The 18,702-nt window shown below is 42.5% G+C and overlaps 1 protein-coding gene across 4 annotated transcripts in view; it reads right to left on the bottom strand.

The window, feature by feature from the left end:
• LOC117258893 (TOX high mobility group box family member 2-like) overlaps window positions 1-18,702 on the bottom strand; it is a 102,624-nt gene that overhangs the window by 58,870 nt on the left and 25,052 nt on the right. For 2 of the 4 annotated variants that reach the window (XM_033630113.2, XM_033630112.2), the window contains exon 2: window positions 6,447-6,539. The exons of the other annotated variants lie outside the window; for them this stretch is intronic. In XM_033630113.2, the coding sequence (XP_033486004.1) occupies window positions 6,447-6,539 (93 nt within the window). The remainder of the gene's footprint in view (window positions 1-6,446; window positions 6,540-18,702) is intronic. 4 annotated transcript variants of the gene reach the window in all.

The raw sequence follows: 18,702 nt of genomic DNA, 5'->3' as shown, positions 1-18,702 counted from the left end.
ATGTTTAACCCAAACAATGCGTAAAACAAGGTCAGAACACGTTCTCACCACAAACGAAACGCACCAGAGTTCATTTGTAACCAGACCGAGACCACCTCTTCAAGAAGGTTGCGGTCTGGTTGTTTTGGTGCACACCTGAGTGCGATTGTTGTGTTTACATCTGCCCAAACGCACCACACTTACAGGGCCAACGAATTTGAGTTTGATTGAACTGAACCAAACAGGGCAGGTGTGAAAGCACCCCAAGGAAACGAAAGCACGGTTCTTAGTTTCAGGTGATTACACACTAAAGAAAACATATTACATTATATTCCATTTATGCCCATATATTCCCCTCAATACTACACACTGCATCTTTAACGGCTATAGTGACTTCAGTACAGATGAAAATTTTACATACCAAACTTATGATCAGTGTTGCTATAGATTAAACCACTCAAACGTACATGAAGTACTTTCACATCTAACTAGAACCGGCTACAGCAAGTGACCTTACACATTGCACCACTGGGCTTCACCACCTGATCATACACTATATTTAAGTTCATGCAGGATATGAGAGTAAAAAAAGGGAAGAATTTTACATTTACACAAAAGACATTCAAGCAGACCATTGCAACATCTGTTTAAGTGCAACAAAAAAACCCAAAAAAACATACAGTATCACACTAAAGAACAACCACAACAAACTTTTAGGACTTTTCAATTCATAAAAGGCAATCTATAAGCAGAATGTGTAATACTTGTGACTTTAAAAGCCTTTGCCAGTACACCAAGTCTCTAAAAATAATTCTCTCACCGAGCGGAATTAATAAGCCCAGAACAGTACACAGCCATTCTGTGAAGAAAGGGGTGTGGTGGTAGTGGTGGTGGTGGAGGAGGAGGGGGGTGAGGGTGGAGGAGTGGTGGTGGTGGTGGTGGGGGGGGGGGGGGGGGGGTCTCATGCAATATGTATGCCTGTTTGAGCACCCTTCTTCATCATCTTCCCCCTCTTCTCTTTATTTCTCTTTTTACATCTCTCTCTATCTCTCTGCCTCGTCCTCTGTTCAATTAAGCAGTAGGAGAGACCTAACAAACCTCAACCTGAGACAATGTGCCACTGAATTTTGATGTTGCCCAACTTGTCACTGTCGGTTCAAAGCCAGACGAGAGGATGAGACAGACAGACAGACACACTTGTGCGCACATAAACACATAGACACACACACACACACACACTTAAAAAACAGAAGAAGAGTGAAAGACAAAGAGGCTGAGAGGCTGAGAGGCTGAAACAGAATGGAAAGAGAGAAAGAAAGAAAGAAAAAGAAAGAAAGAAAGAAAGAAAGAACACTACAGTAGATAGATTTCAGAGTTGCATGGCAGGAGGAGAGAGAAAGAGAGACTATAGTAACAATTCTGGTGTTGCACCACGCCCCAAGCAAACAATGAACGTGGGCAAACAATGAACATGGCACACACACACACACTCACACACAGACATGCACACATATACACAACACACACACACACACACACACACACACACACAAAGCCCATAAAAAGCGCAGCCTGTGGCCATGGCGACACATGCTCTGTTGTCGTTAGATAAGGGAAACAGGGCCTCTTCCTGGGTGTGAGAGTTTGATCCTACACACACACAGACACACACATACGTACACACACTACATGTGCACACTCTGCAGCAGCACTGGGGTCACATCCACCAATGCCCAGCATCTTACTGTATGTATCCTCACCTTTATTTGCTGCATGGTTCATTTTCATATGCAAAACCCTGGCTATGTTTATCTGGACGCGCTGTGCTCCGGTCAGCGGCGTGATCTGATATCGACGAGATACACAGAGCAGCTCCTCGTATCTCTCGGAGGGATTTTGATGGAATTCTGTTTGGTATTTCCTGGCCCCATGCCACCAAAGAAAGTATATAGTTAGAGGGACTGGAAACATGAATTGGTTCTGCGTAGCATTTCCTCAAAAGACTGTTTCAAAAGTGTTAAAAAGACAATCTGCATTACCTCTCCAGCTGATTCTGTTAAAGAAATATCTTTGTTTTATTGTCAGTGATGGTGCCATCCATCAGCTCACATCTAATGAGCATCAGCTCTGTTTGTTATGATTAGGTCTAAGGCATTCCACAGTGAAACAACGCAGACACACACACAGCACCAGAAACGTCTTGAAAAAAAAAAAAAAGAAAAATTCTCACAAAAGACATAATACAGGTTCCAACCGCTTCCGGCTTCACCTATACCTTGTGATGTGTAAAAATAAAAAGGCAGGCTGAAGCTCTCATTCATCCACTTTCTGTTGCACTGGAGCAACCACAAAACAGAAGTAACAGTCAACAGCAGAGATGGGAGGAGAGATTGAAGAGAAAGGCTGTGAGTGTGTGCGTGTGTGTGTGTGTGTGTGTGTGTGTGTGTGTGTGTGTGTGTGTGTGTGTGTGTGGAAGGAGGCCAGGTGGGGTGGTGCTAAATAAGGTTTTGTTTCCACTATGAACTCTGGCTCCCTGTGAGTTAGTGAGTTCACAGCGCGATAAGAATCTTAACGGTGATGGTGACGCACAATAACTCACACACCGTGCTCAGAGCAGTCACAGGTCTACGGCTTCGAGATTGTTTAAATCAGTTTTTCTGTTTTTATTTTCCCGTCTCATTTAGTTTTCGACTTATCTGTCGTCAAAAATAATTTCATAAGGCAGTCACTTCAAATAATGATATGATTGCTGTTCCAAATGCAGGCGCTCGAGGCAAAACAAAAAAACAACACAGTAATAATAAAGCCTTTATCTTAGGAAGCTGTGTGAAATATAAGCTTACAATGAGTAACTTAATATTTCTGGTTGTAAATGGCCCTAACAAAAACTGTTTAAAAGCTCTAATACACAGCACTCGTGTAACTTGCCGTCAGTAAACAGCACACAGCTGGCTCATGTTTACCAATCTGCCAAGTCTGTGATTGTTTCAGACTAAAAGATATCGTATCAGATTGAAAATATCTAGCCTGTGTCACTGCGTTTTAGGAGACAAATGTATTTTACTTTTAATCTTTAGACATTGCTTTCTGTTGATGGAGAGGTGTTAATGCAAGATATTTGGATTTCAGTGGGGCAAATACACTCACTCTGTCTTCTTCTTTGATTTGAGGCTACTATAATCAATACTTTTATATTAACAATGGATCACATGTCTCCTTGTACATAAAAGGGAGCACTTGTGCTGAGCCCACAGAGAGTGATCACCCTACTGTCGTGTTGCCTTCAGTTCTCAGAGGAGAGTTTTAGCAATTTTCAGCTTATTGTTTAGATTTTTGGGATTTACTAGTTAAGAACATTCTCATCATTGTTGTTTTCTTCCACAGCAGGCAGCAGTTTTTCAGCCAAAAAGCTCTAAAAGCCAACAGTACACTACCTACCCAGCACTAACTGGCAGACAAGTTAGCAACTTAAGCTTGTTTTCACCAAGCAGTCCAGTTTGTTACACATTAGAACGGTTATTTTTGCAGCTCGAAAAGTAGTTCATCCATCCATCTATCCAACCATCCATCCATCCATCCACCCATCCATCCATCCATCCATCCATCCATCCATCCATCCATTTTGATCCACTTATCCAGGGCCGGGTCGCAGGGGCAGCAGGCCAAGCAAAGCACCCCAGATGCCCATCCTACCCAGCAAACGCTTTCCAGCTTCTCCTGGGGGACCCCAAGGCGTTCCCGGGCCAGATGAGAAATGTTATCCCTCCAGCGTGTTCTGAGTCTACACCAGAGCCTCCTACCAGTGGGACGTGGCCAGAACACCTCCAACGGGCGTTCTGGGCAAGTGGTGGATGGTTCCAACAGAACTTTTCCTCTCTGTCTCATTTTTTCTTCACCCCTCTGTTGGGGTACCTAGCGCACTGATCTGATACTGAAAGCCAGAGCTTGAGCTAGAACACTATAGTCCACTGATTGACCAATAGAGAATCATCACTCTTGCTCTACAAGGACTCAGACGGGGACTCTAAACACTCCAACCTGTACCTTTTTGTTCTGAAAATATCTGCATGCTACACAATCAGTGAAGTGAAGGCGTTTCTCTGCATCGCCTGTAACAAGGAAAAAGAGCGAGAGCTGGACCAAGCAGTGACGTTATCTGGTAACAACCCTGCCTACATTTACTAGTACCAGTGGAAATACAAACAGATCTGGGTTATGGTACATGTCCATACAAGCTACATACCGGCTCTAAATGCAGCATTACTGGCAAACATAGTGGCGTATTTAGCTGCTAAAGAGCCAGAGATTTCACTCAGAAGTTGGAGGAGACCAACACAGAGCTATAAAGGAAAGTGTCCTCAGTGGACTTAACATTCATCAGGTGTCCAGAGACATGACTCCCAATGAATTCTAATGTCGAATTAGGATGTGTAAATATGCAACTGTTTACCAAATTAAATGAAAAGTTGGTATGGTCTGTTATTGCAGGTTTAGGTTCAACAGTCAAAATCTATCTAGATGCAGCTTTAGGTCAAAGCTTCTCTCTCCTTTGGACTTGGATAAAACATGACTGCACTGTGTTTGGTGGAGGTCCAGGTATGTCAACATATAGCTTGTTTGTCTATCATCAATATAATCAGTCTGTCGGTGCAGTAACTTGAGCAAAGAGCTAACAGGTCATAGATAAATAGATTTAATTGTCTACAATAGGCATTTTTTTAATGCATGGTGCATTATACATGCCTCCACAGATACATTTACATATAACGGAATACATGGTGTGTTACTGTGATTAGCGAGCTACGGAATTTAGCACAGATATGGCTAAAATGTGCCTTTTTCCATCAAAGTGTCTTGTATCTGCTACCAGATGGAAGTAGAGTGAAAGGTGTGCCGGTGTTCGTGCAAAGGTATAACAGAAAAAATGTGTCAGACCAAAGTGCCACCCACACATCCTCCCTCATCCTGCCACTGTGGCCTTCAATGGCCTGCCTGCTAACCATTACTGGGAAACACCTTCTTAGCATCTAGCACAGTAGCATCACATGCAATTAGCAACTAACCCCAGCAGGTGCAGTCGTGCTACACTTAACATGGGTGCTACTATGAGGAAAGTGGTTATCCCACAAGTCTACCTGTCTGAGGTGAGAACATGTGTGTGAGTGTTTTTGCACGTTTGTGTGTGTCCGTACAGTAAGTGAGTTTCTCTACGTAAGGCTATGTTTGTGAGGTTTCTCTGGCAGCAGGAGAGGATGCAGAGCACAAGCCACTTTTAACTGACTGGGGTAAACAGCGATGAGAGAAGATAAAGGGCAGAGTGAATGTCACATTACCCCAGCCCTTTGCCTCTGCTCACCGCAGCATCAGATAACTGCAGCAGGAAAAAAAAGTCTGGTTTCCTCTAGCATATAATTGGTTATCTTATTGCAATCTACTGCTCTCTTGCCTCTGCACAGAATAAAGCATGAAAGAGCAAAGAGTGAAGAAAAAAGGCTTAAGTTTGACTGTTCTGGCAGTGACTAAAATAAATCATTATGAGCACAGGAAACACATTTAGCTATTTCTATAGGTGTGCACCAACATGGCACGGACTTTAAAATGCAGCACAGTGTACAGTTATGGAAGGTGGGAAGGAAGTGTTGTCATTGTTGAATTACTGTTACTGATAATCAGGTTGTGGTCTGTTCACTTAGCACTAGTAATAGATATAAACACAAAAACATAGTTTTACTTAACAGGTACGTGTGCAATATTATTGCCAACAATATCCGACTGTCAAATAGGTCATTCGTGTAGTTTTAACAAAAGATAAAAAATTCACAGGAAGTCACATTGCAACACCTTTTTTTTTTTTAAAGCAAGCTTCCTGAAGAAAGGTCTATGTGTTATGTTTTGGGCATGAGTTGCAACATGTCTGTAAATAATTCTGTATTACATTTATTTAGATTATTTTTAAAATCATTATGGTCATTAAGTTAAAAGAGCTGTAAAAGATGAACTCCAAAGATGATAAAAGTGCTGTTCTGACTCTTAGTTTCTATGGATGCACACATCGTGTGACCCAACTGTAACAGCCACAGGGGCGTATTTTGCACCTTTGTGTGTTTTCACACATATGTTGCTGCAATTAAGAAACATACCTCCTGACAGCATCTGTAAATTCCCGTAAGTGTGCCTGTTTTCAAATGCAAATATATACAATATTTGTGCTGTGTGGGGGAGAATACAAAATAATGACTTTTTTAAATGTGTTTACATATGTACGTGGGTGTCGTTGTAGCGATTTTCAGGAGTTTGAGTAAATATGTCTATAAAGAGCAATTTCATCACAACTCTAAATGTCCTCAGCTTGGAACCTCCAAAACAAAACTGGGCCCAGGTCAGTGGCTTGAGGTACACCTTCCCAAATCAACTGGCTGACAAACAAAGGGGTTTCAGTAACTGGGGGCTGGGCTACTGTATCTCACCACAGCAGTGGGCAGTCTTTTCCTAGCTGGATTGATGCCTGGAGGGGGGGCAGTGTGGAGCCTAACCCCTCGTTCACCCACACTGTACCGGGCCTGTGGTTAGAGAGAGAGACAGCAAGGGAGAAAAAGAGAAGAGACAGAGAAGACAAAAGTGGGGAAGGAAACGAGATGGCGGGGCTTTAGTTTGGGAGATACAAGCAGGGCATTTGTAAAGGAACATGTCAAGCCCCTTTACCCCCCACCCCCCAACTCCCTTGTGAACCTTTCCCTCCTTCTCCTTTTCTCCGGTTACTCTGCTCTTCCCCTCATGCCCAGCACACGCGTGCAGGGGGAGGAGTAATGACATGAGACTTACACAGTGACTCTATGCAGCGCCGTGCTGGGGGAAGAATGGAGGTTAATGAGCTGACATCCCCTCCACCCCGAACACGCCTCCTCCCCATGCCCACCTCCCTGCTCTCTTGCACACACTGACAAGCATACACACAAACCTCTGACAAAACAGTGGGGCTGAACGCTGGCACTGGGCCAAGGATCCAGAGACTTAAGGAGTATCATGGATCAACGAGTGGATTTACACCACGTATACATTAATAATCAGTAAATGAATACCACCTATGCTATAAATATGACCTGCCAAATCGGCTCACATATTTAAAAGCGCACAGTGAAATCGAGCAAGAACACAAAGGTGGTCGAATGAGGCTGAAACGCTCATTTGTAACCAGACAACAAAAATGTGACAATGACGATGACATCGTTAGTTGGGGGGGGGGGGGACAACACAAAAAATTATATTACTCAACCACCTAAACTGGAAATGATCCACAAACTGACAACTATATGTAGTACAGTAGCACAATTGTCAGGACTGAGACAATTAGGACTGGTGTGTGTTTGTGTGTGTGTTTGAGAGAGAGAGACAAAGATGGGGAAAGAGAAGGTGTGAGGTGGACTATTGCATGCAGTGTTTCTGTCGGCCTGAGTATTAATAACTTACTCATAACGCTGCTTTGTCACTTTTTTGACCCGCCTACCGGAACCTGTGATACCTACATCACCTTATCAGTGAAAAAAACAAAACCATAACAGCAGTCAGCCTTGCATATGTGAGAAGATGTTGATCAAATGATCACAATGACGATGATAACCTTGGTTGCTAAAAAGTGTAACACTTCACCCATCTGGCAGCCTACAGTTCATCTGGTAGACAAATCTTAATTATTACTTTTCAACCACACAATGAATGTTTAGCACGACCACAAACCCATGCCTCGGTGTTGGCGTGGACAGGGGGGAGGGGGCTTTTAAATCACAACATGGGCACTGGTGATGGATGATGGCATTGTCCATTGGCCCAACCCTAATTTGAATCAAAGGGTTCATCCAGTTTACAAAATAATTCTGTGTCATGAGTCTGACTAAAATTCCCTCATTAGGTTTCAACTAAAGTGGAACTTTACCCCGACTGGTGGCACTGAAGGGAATAACCAAACACATTAGAGTTCATCCTCTGGGGACCATGAATGTTCCTACTAAACATCAAGCCATTCAACATTTCACTGCAAACCAAATCAACTTTTGAAAAGACAAATGGACAGTCAGTTACATAGATGGACCAACTAACACTCACCCTAAAGTCACTCTGCTACGATGGCTACAGAAACAGTCCAACCGCAACTGACAGCATTTTATCAAACACTACACAACCGTTGACCTGTTAAGGACAAACAGCTCTTGCACACAGACCACAGACCACGGGTTAAACACATCATGCTATTATGGTGGATACAGTGCTGTGAATAACTGATCAGACCCTCAGATGCGCCCCCCATTTCTCGGTTGTCACGTGGTGTTGTGTTGGCATGTCAGATGTTAAATAAAACCTCTGTGGCCTTTAAGTTGCATCACCGGAAAACCAGCAAGTAAAGGTGACAACTTTTAACAGATAAGAGTTCATCTGAGCTGAAGCATGCACAGAAATAAATAAAAGACACACAGAGAGGTAAAAGAACAGTGTGGTTTAAATGAAAACCCTTCAGTAGATTAAAAAGTTAGCTGAATGCAAGTTAATGTAAAGAAATGACATTTGCATGCGCCTATCAAAGGTTAAATAAACAGATGCAGGTGCACATGAGGCAGATTTATTAGTTTACCAATGAGACATCCCAAGACTGCTGGTGTTTAATCTATGTTTAATATAAGCCCTTGCTATTCGTAGAGCTCCACAACGGCCTGCTGCGCACCTGGTTGACAGCTCCATCACACTTTCCACACCCTGTCTTGAGAGACTGGACGCTACAATCTCAACTACAAGCTTTCAAAACTGGAGTTAAGAGACATTTAATTTCTTTTTAATAAAATGTCACTGGAAGGTATCCTGCTGTAATAGCTGACGTGCCTTAATTACCTCAAATAAAACCAGTAAAAAATGTAAAAAGCATGAGGGTAAAATAACATCTTTCATGAAATAAAAGAACATTACCAAAAACAGAAATAGAATTGATAATGGCGCAGCGAAACACTTTTACAGAGCTTGAAAACAATGGAAGATGGATGGTTAGTCATTAGCGCCCATTGTGAATCTTTCCAGTGAGTAATTTGTGGGAAGGCTTGCTGCATTTTTAATATTCTTAAACTGAAGAGCCCTAAGAACACAAACTCCATAAAATAATAACAGGCATTTCACCTTAGCACTATCCGAACCTCTCAATTATTTACCGCTAATGAATTGCCTCGGGCAATATTCTTCCTAAGTACAATATCAACCATCCCAGAGAGGCTGAATCAGCTCGCTCAAATACTTAAATACATTTACTCAATTATGCTCACTGTCCCTAATATGAAAGAGACAAGGATGTGCGAGCCTTCTTCTCCTGACTGTTTCATATGCTCTGTTTCAGCCTTGGTATTTCACGAAAATCCTCACATGCACAGCAGCTCTTACGATGATTAATTGATGAAACGTTTCCATAGAAAAAGCAATAACAAGGTTCTTGTCTTTTCCTCTGTTTTTGCATCTGTGGAGTGGGAGGATACAATATAAGGATGTTTTCTATTGTTGTGGTGTCTAGCCTCAGTAACATAACAGTACTGCAGGCCAGTTGCCAGGCATCCACCGGGCTTTGCACTTTGCAGCCAAACATGCCACCTTGAATAGCTCGCTGTTGCTGCCACATTGCTGATGAGCCTTCAGGGGCCTGAAGGAGCCTGCAGAGAGTGGAGCACCACACCACCAGCTCCCAACACAGGTAACCAACAGGTAGGAAAAGAATGGACACAAGCAGGAAGAGGATGTAACGGCACAGTATATCAGTGTAGTATAATTGTGTGAGTAATGAAGGTATCAAACATTAACAGTGTGAGTGCAGCTCCACAGTCGCCTATATGTCTCAAAACAAAGTCTCCGCTAAGTGCAGGAAACTGAATAACCTTCAGTTTATAAACTCATCACTTAAGTGAATGTAAATAGATTCTACCATCTGTTTCTGCTTCTTCTATAGGGGACGTCTTCATACCGGGGGATACTGTGTATCTATGTTTGTGTGCTTAAGCCACTGCTTGTTATGCGTTTATTTATCCCTCCCGACAGCTAATGCACAAACTCAGGCAAACTTTTATTCTCTACACTTCCTTATTTAACTTCCTCCTTTCCAAAAATCTAATCGAGATCCAGACACTGGAGGGGGGGGGTTTGCTAAATTTAATTAATGATAAGCAACTTTTATTTTGAACCAAAATATTCATCATTAGTTATTAAAACAACAAATATATGCTTTGTATTAATATGTAGCCTGTTTCACATTGACACCCCTGCTCTTGAAAATGGTATAAGCCATTTTATTTTGTAGCAACTGTTACGGAAAAAAAAAAAAAAAAAATCAAAGCTGCACGTACTCATGAACGGGCCAGTACCACTTTCTGTGTCCACTATGTGGCGCTGCAGAGTACACTAATTACACATCATGCTTCTGTCAACCCACTATGCAAATTTCAGGTAAATGAAAATAAAATAACTGTCAGACAAGTCTTACTTCCTGTTGCCAGTTCGTAGCATAGTCACCATGACACATAAAAAACCTGCAGGCAGGAAATTGACCTGACAAATTTGCTGTTCTAAACTAGGTGAGAGACTGCAAGCGCATGGGTTGATATCATAGACTGCATAATAATGAAAGTAGCTACCATAGCATCACCAATTGGTTTGTAGACTCTTGATTTTGAAGCCTTGAGTTTGACATTTAAGCCACGGCCATCTTGTTTTTTTAGAGCTATATTTGAAAGGGAGGCTGGTGCCATGGAGAAGTGAGGGGTGGATCAGATTGAGTGCCTGAGGACAATATCCACAGACAGCCTGTCACTCAAAGAGGCTCCATCCTTAATTACGCATAACTTTAAGCTTTAATAAAATGTGAGGAGGTGAGTTATGTTAAAATTCACTCCCTGTGCAGTTGTCATGAACAAGGTAATAAGCTACAGGGACCAAAATCATTTTTTTTGTACCAGGCTGTACACATGTTTACTGCTGCTGTTAAAGTTACAATGTGTAATTTATGAGGTTGTTTATTAGCAAATATCAACTATTGCTTTCATAAATATACATTTACTAAAGTGTAATGCAATTCACATACAAATGGAAGCTTTCTCATAGGCTTAGAATGATTTCTCTATATATACACAGGCAGGGTGCGGTCTGCTGGAGGCTGCCCTCTTGCGTCGGCATATTTGAATACAGTGGCCGAAAGGGATATACGCGCTTCACCTTTCGCGTTTACCTAGAACTTGGAGAACTGGAGACAGAGAAGGTGAAGCTCAATCCGGGGCGCTTCTGCGTGAACCTGCTTTGTACTTTTATGATTCTGTCGCACTTTAAATGGAGGACCACACATATGTTTTGCCCCACATAAGAGGGAAACCACGCCACCAAATAAAAGCAAAAGATCAGATAAGCGAGGACGGGACAAAACGCGAGTGAATATCGGTGTTGCTTATTCCAGGTGGAAAGAACTCCTGTGGAAGAACACTCTGGAAACGCATGTATTATAATCGTACCAACCTATATTTGCTGCACTGTGCCGTGACTATCACATAAAACGTGTTATTTTAGCATTACTGTGCTAATGTTTGCTTGTGTTACCAAAACAATCAGAGATAAAACACTCCCAACATAGCGTTATATCTCACAGATAACCTATATGTCACTGGTAAGCTATAACATATTGCAGCGTCCGCCAGGAAGTGTGGAAAGGATGACGCAGTTATTCGGCAAACCACCGTTTATTACTGAACAGTACAGGTTACTGTTGGCCGTAACTACGCCAAAACAACCCACAAACAAGAACTTAGCTGTAACTCCAACTGTGCACTCCTGCTCTCTCCTCCAGCTCGCTCATACACACACCAGCACGCACACTCACACAGCCCTCATCCCCGTCACACACGCACCCCGCACCCCTTCCTATACTCATTCAATCCCAAACATGCCATTAACTCACTGAACATTGACATTATAACAGAACATTTACTGCAGGGTCGCTACAATATCGTAACATTTAGATTCCTAAATAAATATTCACCTCATCGCTACTTGAAACACTTGAAAAACTTGTGGATGATGCCATCTCTGTCTGCGCAAGGCTTTTTGTCCTACAAGGCCACCGTCACTTACCCGACGGGAGGGGTGAGCGAGTGAGCATGAGTGTCTAGAATTTGACCGCTGATGTCACTGTTACTCACCATTTTTACACACTGAGGCTTTAAGTTGGGCATTTTAACATGGGTGTCTATGGGGAGTGACTCGCTTTTGAAGCCAGCCCCAAGTGGCCATTGGAGGAACCGCAGTTTCTGGCACTTGATATGGGTAAAGTAGATTAGGGGACTATTCACTGAACCTTATCAGGGGCCCAGCCACTTATATGTAGGAGCATTTTTTACATATTATATTGTTTATACATGTAATAAACTATAAATAAGCTATAGAAAACAGTTGGCCTCAAGCCTGAATGTAATACAAGGGCTGTAGTCCTGTGATTTTGTGCCTCCTTTTTGGGTTCCAGCGTGCTTGAGCATGTGCAAGTGTTTATAAATGCGCATATTTTATACATCTGCAGTCCATTCAAGTAAGAAACTGAGCATTCAGCTGTATTTCTGTGATCGACGTCGTTATCACCATTCAATCAGAGCAAAATTTCACAACCATGATCCTTCCACTGCGCAACAGAGCAGTTCAGGCCTGACTAGCTTTAGTCAATTCCATGCTATCCGGCTGTAATCATCGGTCTTTGGCTGTAACTACACCAGAGAGAAATTTAAGTGCAAAGGATCCCATTCCTAGACAGCTGGTGGTTGTAAATTCCTATCAGGGAATAAAAAAAAAAAAAACAGGGCGGGAGGGAGAGAGTTTGAAAGAAAACATATACTATTTTCATTTCAACTGCTTTAGGGATTAAGGCTCAGGGCTCTAGAAAAAACTGCATTAAAATAATCCACCATTTGCATGTTTTATCTCACAAAGGAGGCTCACATACACACACATACACACCAACCCCCACTCTCCCACTCTCCCTCCCTCCTCCCTTCTTCTCCTCTGTCCCCTCCCCCATTCTGGGTGAGCTCACATACACACACACACCACACGCTCATACGCACGTCACACATATACACACTGTCATCATTAAACACACACACACACACATCGAGATCAACCTGCTGCCATCTGCTCTACGCGCTCTGTACAATCCTCGCAGAATACATTATTCACTACAATACATCACATCACATTCCCTCAATGTCACAGCCTTGTGGTGGAGAAGAGTGAGGGAGAGAGAATGGGCGAAAGAGGAGAGCAAAACAGCTATTGTACTCTGAAGATACAGAGAACTAGAGTGAGAAACAGACAGAGTAACAGACAGAGAGAAACGGGGGGGGTTGGCCTGTTACACGGTACATTGGCAGAGAAAATTAAAGACAGTTTGATTTGGCTTTTGGGTGAAACAAGGTTGTCAGTGAAACTTTTTCCAGTTACTCCTACAAGGCTAGATTAAAGCTCCTGACAAGGAGGTTAGCGTATGAGAGTGAAGGATAAGAGTGGCAAAAGAGTGGTGAGAAAGAGAAAGAGAGGCACCTGGCAGAACTGGCAGCAGAATCTACAGTATAACTCCTTGTATCACAGCAGCTTCTTGTTTCTTCTTTGTTTATTTAATGGTTTCAAGTGTTACAGGATGAGGCTGGTGTTATTTGATATTGTTTGTAATAGTCGACAATCCAATGAAAAGACCAAACCCAGCAATGTGTTCGTCTATCCCTCAATGCTTTCCAACTCACCTCAATCTTTAAAAATGGGTCACAGTTTCATTTTTCAAAAAGCCGCTCTAATCAATATTTTATATGAGCAATTGATCAAAAGACTTTGTGTACTCTGAAAGGGAGTCGCACTCAGACTGACAACTCCAGAGAAATATCTACGGAGCTCTTTCAGCATCTTTCAGCTCATTGTTTTGATTTTACGGCACATAACTTTGCTGTTTGGTTCATTGTCACCGCTCTCATCTGCAGTGTTTGCAACTGCAACAAGCAGCTGATTAAAAACAAATAAATTAATTCATTTAACAGACAAAGCCTGAGACTGCCTACTGAACTTTTACCCTTTTCCTTCCAAAATCATCGCGTGAATGCAGGTTCTTTTCAAGCAAAGCTGAATACAAGGTTCTGCAGAGACAAGTATGCCTCTTTTTTTTTCTTGATGTTGTGCCACATTTAACATCATGGACAGGACTGAAAACAGGTCAATAAATAGTAGAAAGCAGCATGGAGGCCACTCATGCAGACTAAAGTCTATAAAGTTCAAGTGCTGCTTGGGTGGAGACAGATGTTTTTGTGGTGGTGCGTCATTGCATTGTGACAACAAAGGAGCTAAACTTGGTGCATCCACCTGGGGGGTGTATTTCCATCACTGTCGATTAAAGCCGATTGGAGCGATAGCCGATAAATACTCGCGACTACTGCCTGCTACTCATTTGAATACTGATTGTGTCCTTTCCCATTAAATACAAAAGCCAGATGTTTGTGGGTGTTACTGTGTTTGTAGTCCAGTGGTAAAAGGACTACAGAGGAGCATTTCGCAGCTAAAAACATGTTTCCCAGAGGAGCTGGTGGAGAGCAACCCAGAGCAAAAAGGAGCATGATCACTGGATCTACATTTGCCAGGTGGACGGATCACGACTCCAAATGAATGTTAATGTTGCTTCATGTCTGCTGGATGTGTAAATAGGCAACTGTTTGCTGGAAAGTTTGCCAATTCTGGGTTTACAGCTTGTTGGCAGCCAAAAAATCAATTTATTCAGGTTAACCACAAACTCAAACAGGAGTAAAGTGCATTTTGGGGGCAAAATACACACGGCAAACTTGTGAGTAAGTGCAGGACCAAGATGGTGTGGCTCATTTTGTTTTTATTCATTTTTAATGGAGGGCTGTGGGACAGAGGTACGTCAGGATCAGGCTTCAGACGACACTTGTTAGTCCGAGAAATTCATGCTGGTTTGGTATTTTCATCGGATTTGTTGACGATTAAAACAAATAAACTTTATTCTTCTATCATTTGTCAATGTGCTGTGTATCACCACTTTTTTTAATGCATCACTGTATGTATAATGTACTTTGTTTATAGGCTTCACTGAATAGACCTTAAATAAAAGAAATACATTAAAAAATGAATAGATTTCTGTTTGCTTTGTTTACATGTTTAACGCTGTCCTTGTTATTTCTTGTGTGCAAAGCATGAACGTGTGTGTGAGCGTTTGTATGTGTGTGTGTCACCATTGTGCGGTGGCAGAGCAGAGGGAGTGAACAGCTGGCAGGCCCACACTTGACTACGTATTGACCTGCTTTGCATTCACCTGTTATTCAGCCGAACCTAATGTTTCCACTTGGCTCTGCTGCAGCTGAGCTGCAATTAACCTCGCTGTGAGAGCAACGCAAGCAAGTCTTAAGTAATTTGTCAAAGTAGTTTGTCGAACTTTGCTAAATGTCATTCTACCTAATCCTGGAGAATTAATAGTTTTTTACTTTCATTTTCTTTGTTAACCCTTCTCACCATTACAGTACCTTTAAATACAGCCTATATTCGATACGTCGCTAACATGCTATTTTTTACACTCTTAAGGTTTTCGACGGGGTGCAGGTGATCTCCTGACTGCACATAATTAGCCTTTGAAAATGTCATTTGCCTGTCTAAACACCCCATTTGAATGGTAGAAAGATTTGCTGCATCACAAGCTTCCCCTCTCTCCACTCCACTCCTCCTGTTTGCCTCCTCTCGTTTTTTCCCACCCTCCACCCCCCCCCCCCTTTTTCCCAGATGCTCTCTCGGCTCTTGTCTGTGTATGGGCTGCGACTGCGAGGGGTCACCGCCTGCCTTGTTCTCACACGTGGAGCACTGTGTGTGTGTGTGTGAGAGAGAGAGAAACAGCACACACTCGTCTATGAATGATTATATGAATGAGTGTGTGTGCATGTGCAAGAACGTCCAAAAAAAAAAGTGTGTGAGTGTGTGAATTTATCCCAATGTCTGTACAGTTGAGCCTGAGTGCCTTTTCCACTGTGTGTGTTTCAAAGTGTTTGAGTGTGTATCTTCCTCTGTGTGTGAGTGTGTGTGTGCCTTGTGAGCTCAGTGCCAGGTCTCTCTAATGAGTCTGTCAGGCGCTGTTAGCGACGGCGTGCTCCCCTGGCTCAGCGCACTCCTACAGACACACTGTGATTAGCCGGGCCAACGGCACGCCACCGGGCCAGATTAAACACTCACCACGCCGCCAGGGAACACACACACACTCAGCACAGCACACATTAGAGCAAGCATTACACTCGCCCGCGAAAGCACCGCACACACACACACACGCACATATTCACAGACGTACTTAGACACACACAGCTTCATCATCATCGTGCCCATTAGCAAGCTCTGATACAGTAACACGTACTTGCCCTCCAGAGCCAGGTGTTGACGCCAATAGAATTGAAAATGAATGTGAAATATAAACATAATACAAGCCACCTATGGCACCGGCAAAATGCTAATATTTCATTAATCTGTCTGTCTTTATTGAATTCCTGTCTGCCGCTAATCTTGAACATCACTCAGAATTAAGGCCAGCCCTTCTGGCTCCAACAGCTTTCAACATCTTCATTAAAGCGACATGATTCACTAATTACAGGTAATTACCCTTTAATGAGCGGCCCAGATGAATGAGCAGATATGCAGAGGAGGGGCAGGCCTGAGGACACGTCGTTTTTCATTCCTCAAGGGCCGAGAGCAGACTCTGACTGGGTGTTACAGCTTGACCGTTAGCTGAGACATGGTGGTCTGGTTATAAAAGGCTGGCTACACATCTGTCAGACATAAACCTGGTGTATGATACAGGATACTGAATGTAAGTTATCAGACTATTCACACCAGATGGGTACATACTGGGTTGTCCCAGTTTACCCCAAACCAATAGTTCTGTACAAGTCACACTATAATCACAGGAATATAGAAGTACTTGCATTGAAGTTTTCTGGTTCGTAACCCCTTAATATAAATCAGTGTCTGCCTGTCACAGGCTGCGTCTGAATTATTAGCACTTCCTTTTAAGTTTTAGCTGGTAAGATTTTGCACAGAAGGAGGAAGCACATAAGGAAGGGATTTCTTAATGGCTAATAAGAAAAGGAAGAATATCTAGAGCGAACAAAACCAGTTTCAATGCTCATATGAGCACCTGACTACCATAAAAATGTGGATCAATCATTTAATGCATAAGAAAAATAAGTCCTCCAACCCATACAACCATGTAAGTCATTTGTTCCTACCTACTGGCTGTGTAAAGTAGTGGACATAGCCACCACGATATCATCCATTGGTTCATGGACTCACATTTGGCATTTTGGTCATTGCCATCTTGGTTTTTGAAGCCAGAAGTGACCATAGTTGGACAAGAGGGTAGAGCTTAGGAGGGGCGAAGGGTGGATCTAACTGAGAGCCCAAAGACACCGCTGTGGAAGCAACTTGTCACAAGGTAGCCACGCCACAAAGCATACCCTGTTTTATCATCCATTTTATTCTAAATAGAACCAGACTTTACCAAATGAACATCAAGCTGTATTGAAGAAGACTTGAAACTACTGTTTGAGGTCATAACTCATCAGCAAAATGTTTACTGAGGTAATAAATCAGGTGAGATGTAGTGCCATTTTCTCATTGACTTTTGTCAGTGGAGTTGCCCACTGCTGACCATTAGAAAGAATGCAGGCTTAAGGCACCTCCACATTCGCTTCACTTTTCAGCTCTGGATATAACTCCTTCTTCCTAACCTCTCATACAACCAACACGAGCATTTCCTAAATTAGTGAGCCTACCAGCAACAGAAGATCAACACATCGTAGAATAGGTCATATATGTATGTATGTGTATGTTAACGGTTGCAGATTTAAACACACTGTGAATTCACTGTGAACAACATTGTGAAATGATTACAGCTGAACCAACACTGTTCATGGTTTGGCTTAAAAAAAAGTATGTTTCTTAATAACTTTATGTGACAAATGTCAAGGAACATACGTCACATAGCTACATACTACACTATATAGTTAAAATAACTCAGCATTGACTTGTAGTTTCACACGTTATGCAAAAACACTTTCTTGGGTGAAAGTCCTGTGTTTGTTTGATCCCACCTATCCACCCTGGCCTCCTCCCTATGTAGACTTTCTCATTCTTTATACTGCATCACCTGACTTCCTCCTTTGCTCCTGTCATAATTACTGCAGCCACCTCACTTTTTGACCCCTCAGATACATCTTAAGGCCCAGTGGATGGCTCTCTACCCCCAGACTGAAAACCACTGTTAAATATTATATGATTTTAACAGGATTGTGGTGTTTCCATGTCATTAATAGTTGTCTATGTAATGTTATCTAAATACATTCAATCTATTTGAAGCTGCAGTTGGTGACTTTATGAGAATTGCATGTGACAATTCACACTTCACAGTCACATTGAAGCATCTTTGTGTACAGGAAGTCATGTCCAGTATCCACCTCTATAGCAGCCTGCTATAGTGAGCCTATAGTGTTTGACACAAGAAGCAGCATGATCTTAACCGGCGTTGAGTGACTGGTTCAGACAAGCTGTGATCACCCCTGACACCAACAACAAATGTGGGTTTTTCCTGGGTCAACACATAGAGGGAATATTACTGGCAGTGTTAAGACGGGAGATTTGTAA

The sequence above is a fragment of the Epinephelus lanceolatus genome, chromosome 8, assembly GCF_041903045.1.
Source record: "Epinephelus lanceolatus isolate andai-2023 chromosome 8, ASM4190304v1, whole genome shotgun sequence".
Taxonomy (NCBI): Eukaryota; Metazoa; Chordata; class Actinopteri; order Perciformes; family Serranidae; genus Epinephelus; species Epinephelus lanceolatus.
Note: the sequence above shows the minus strand (reverse complement) of the source record. Positions and strands in the feature narration are given on the sequence as shown.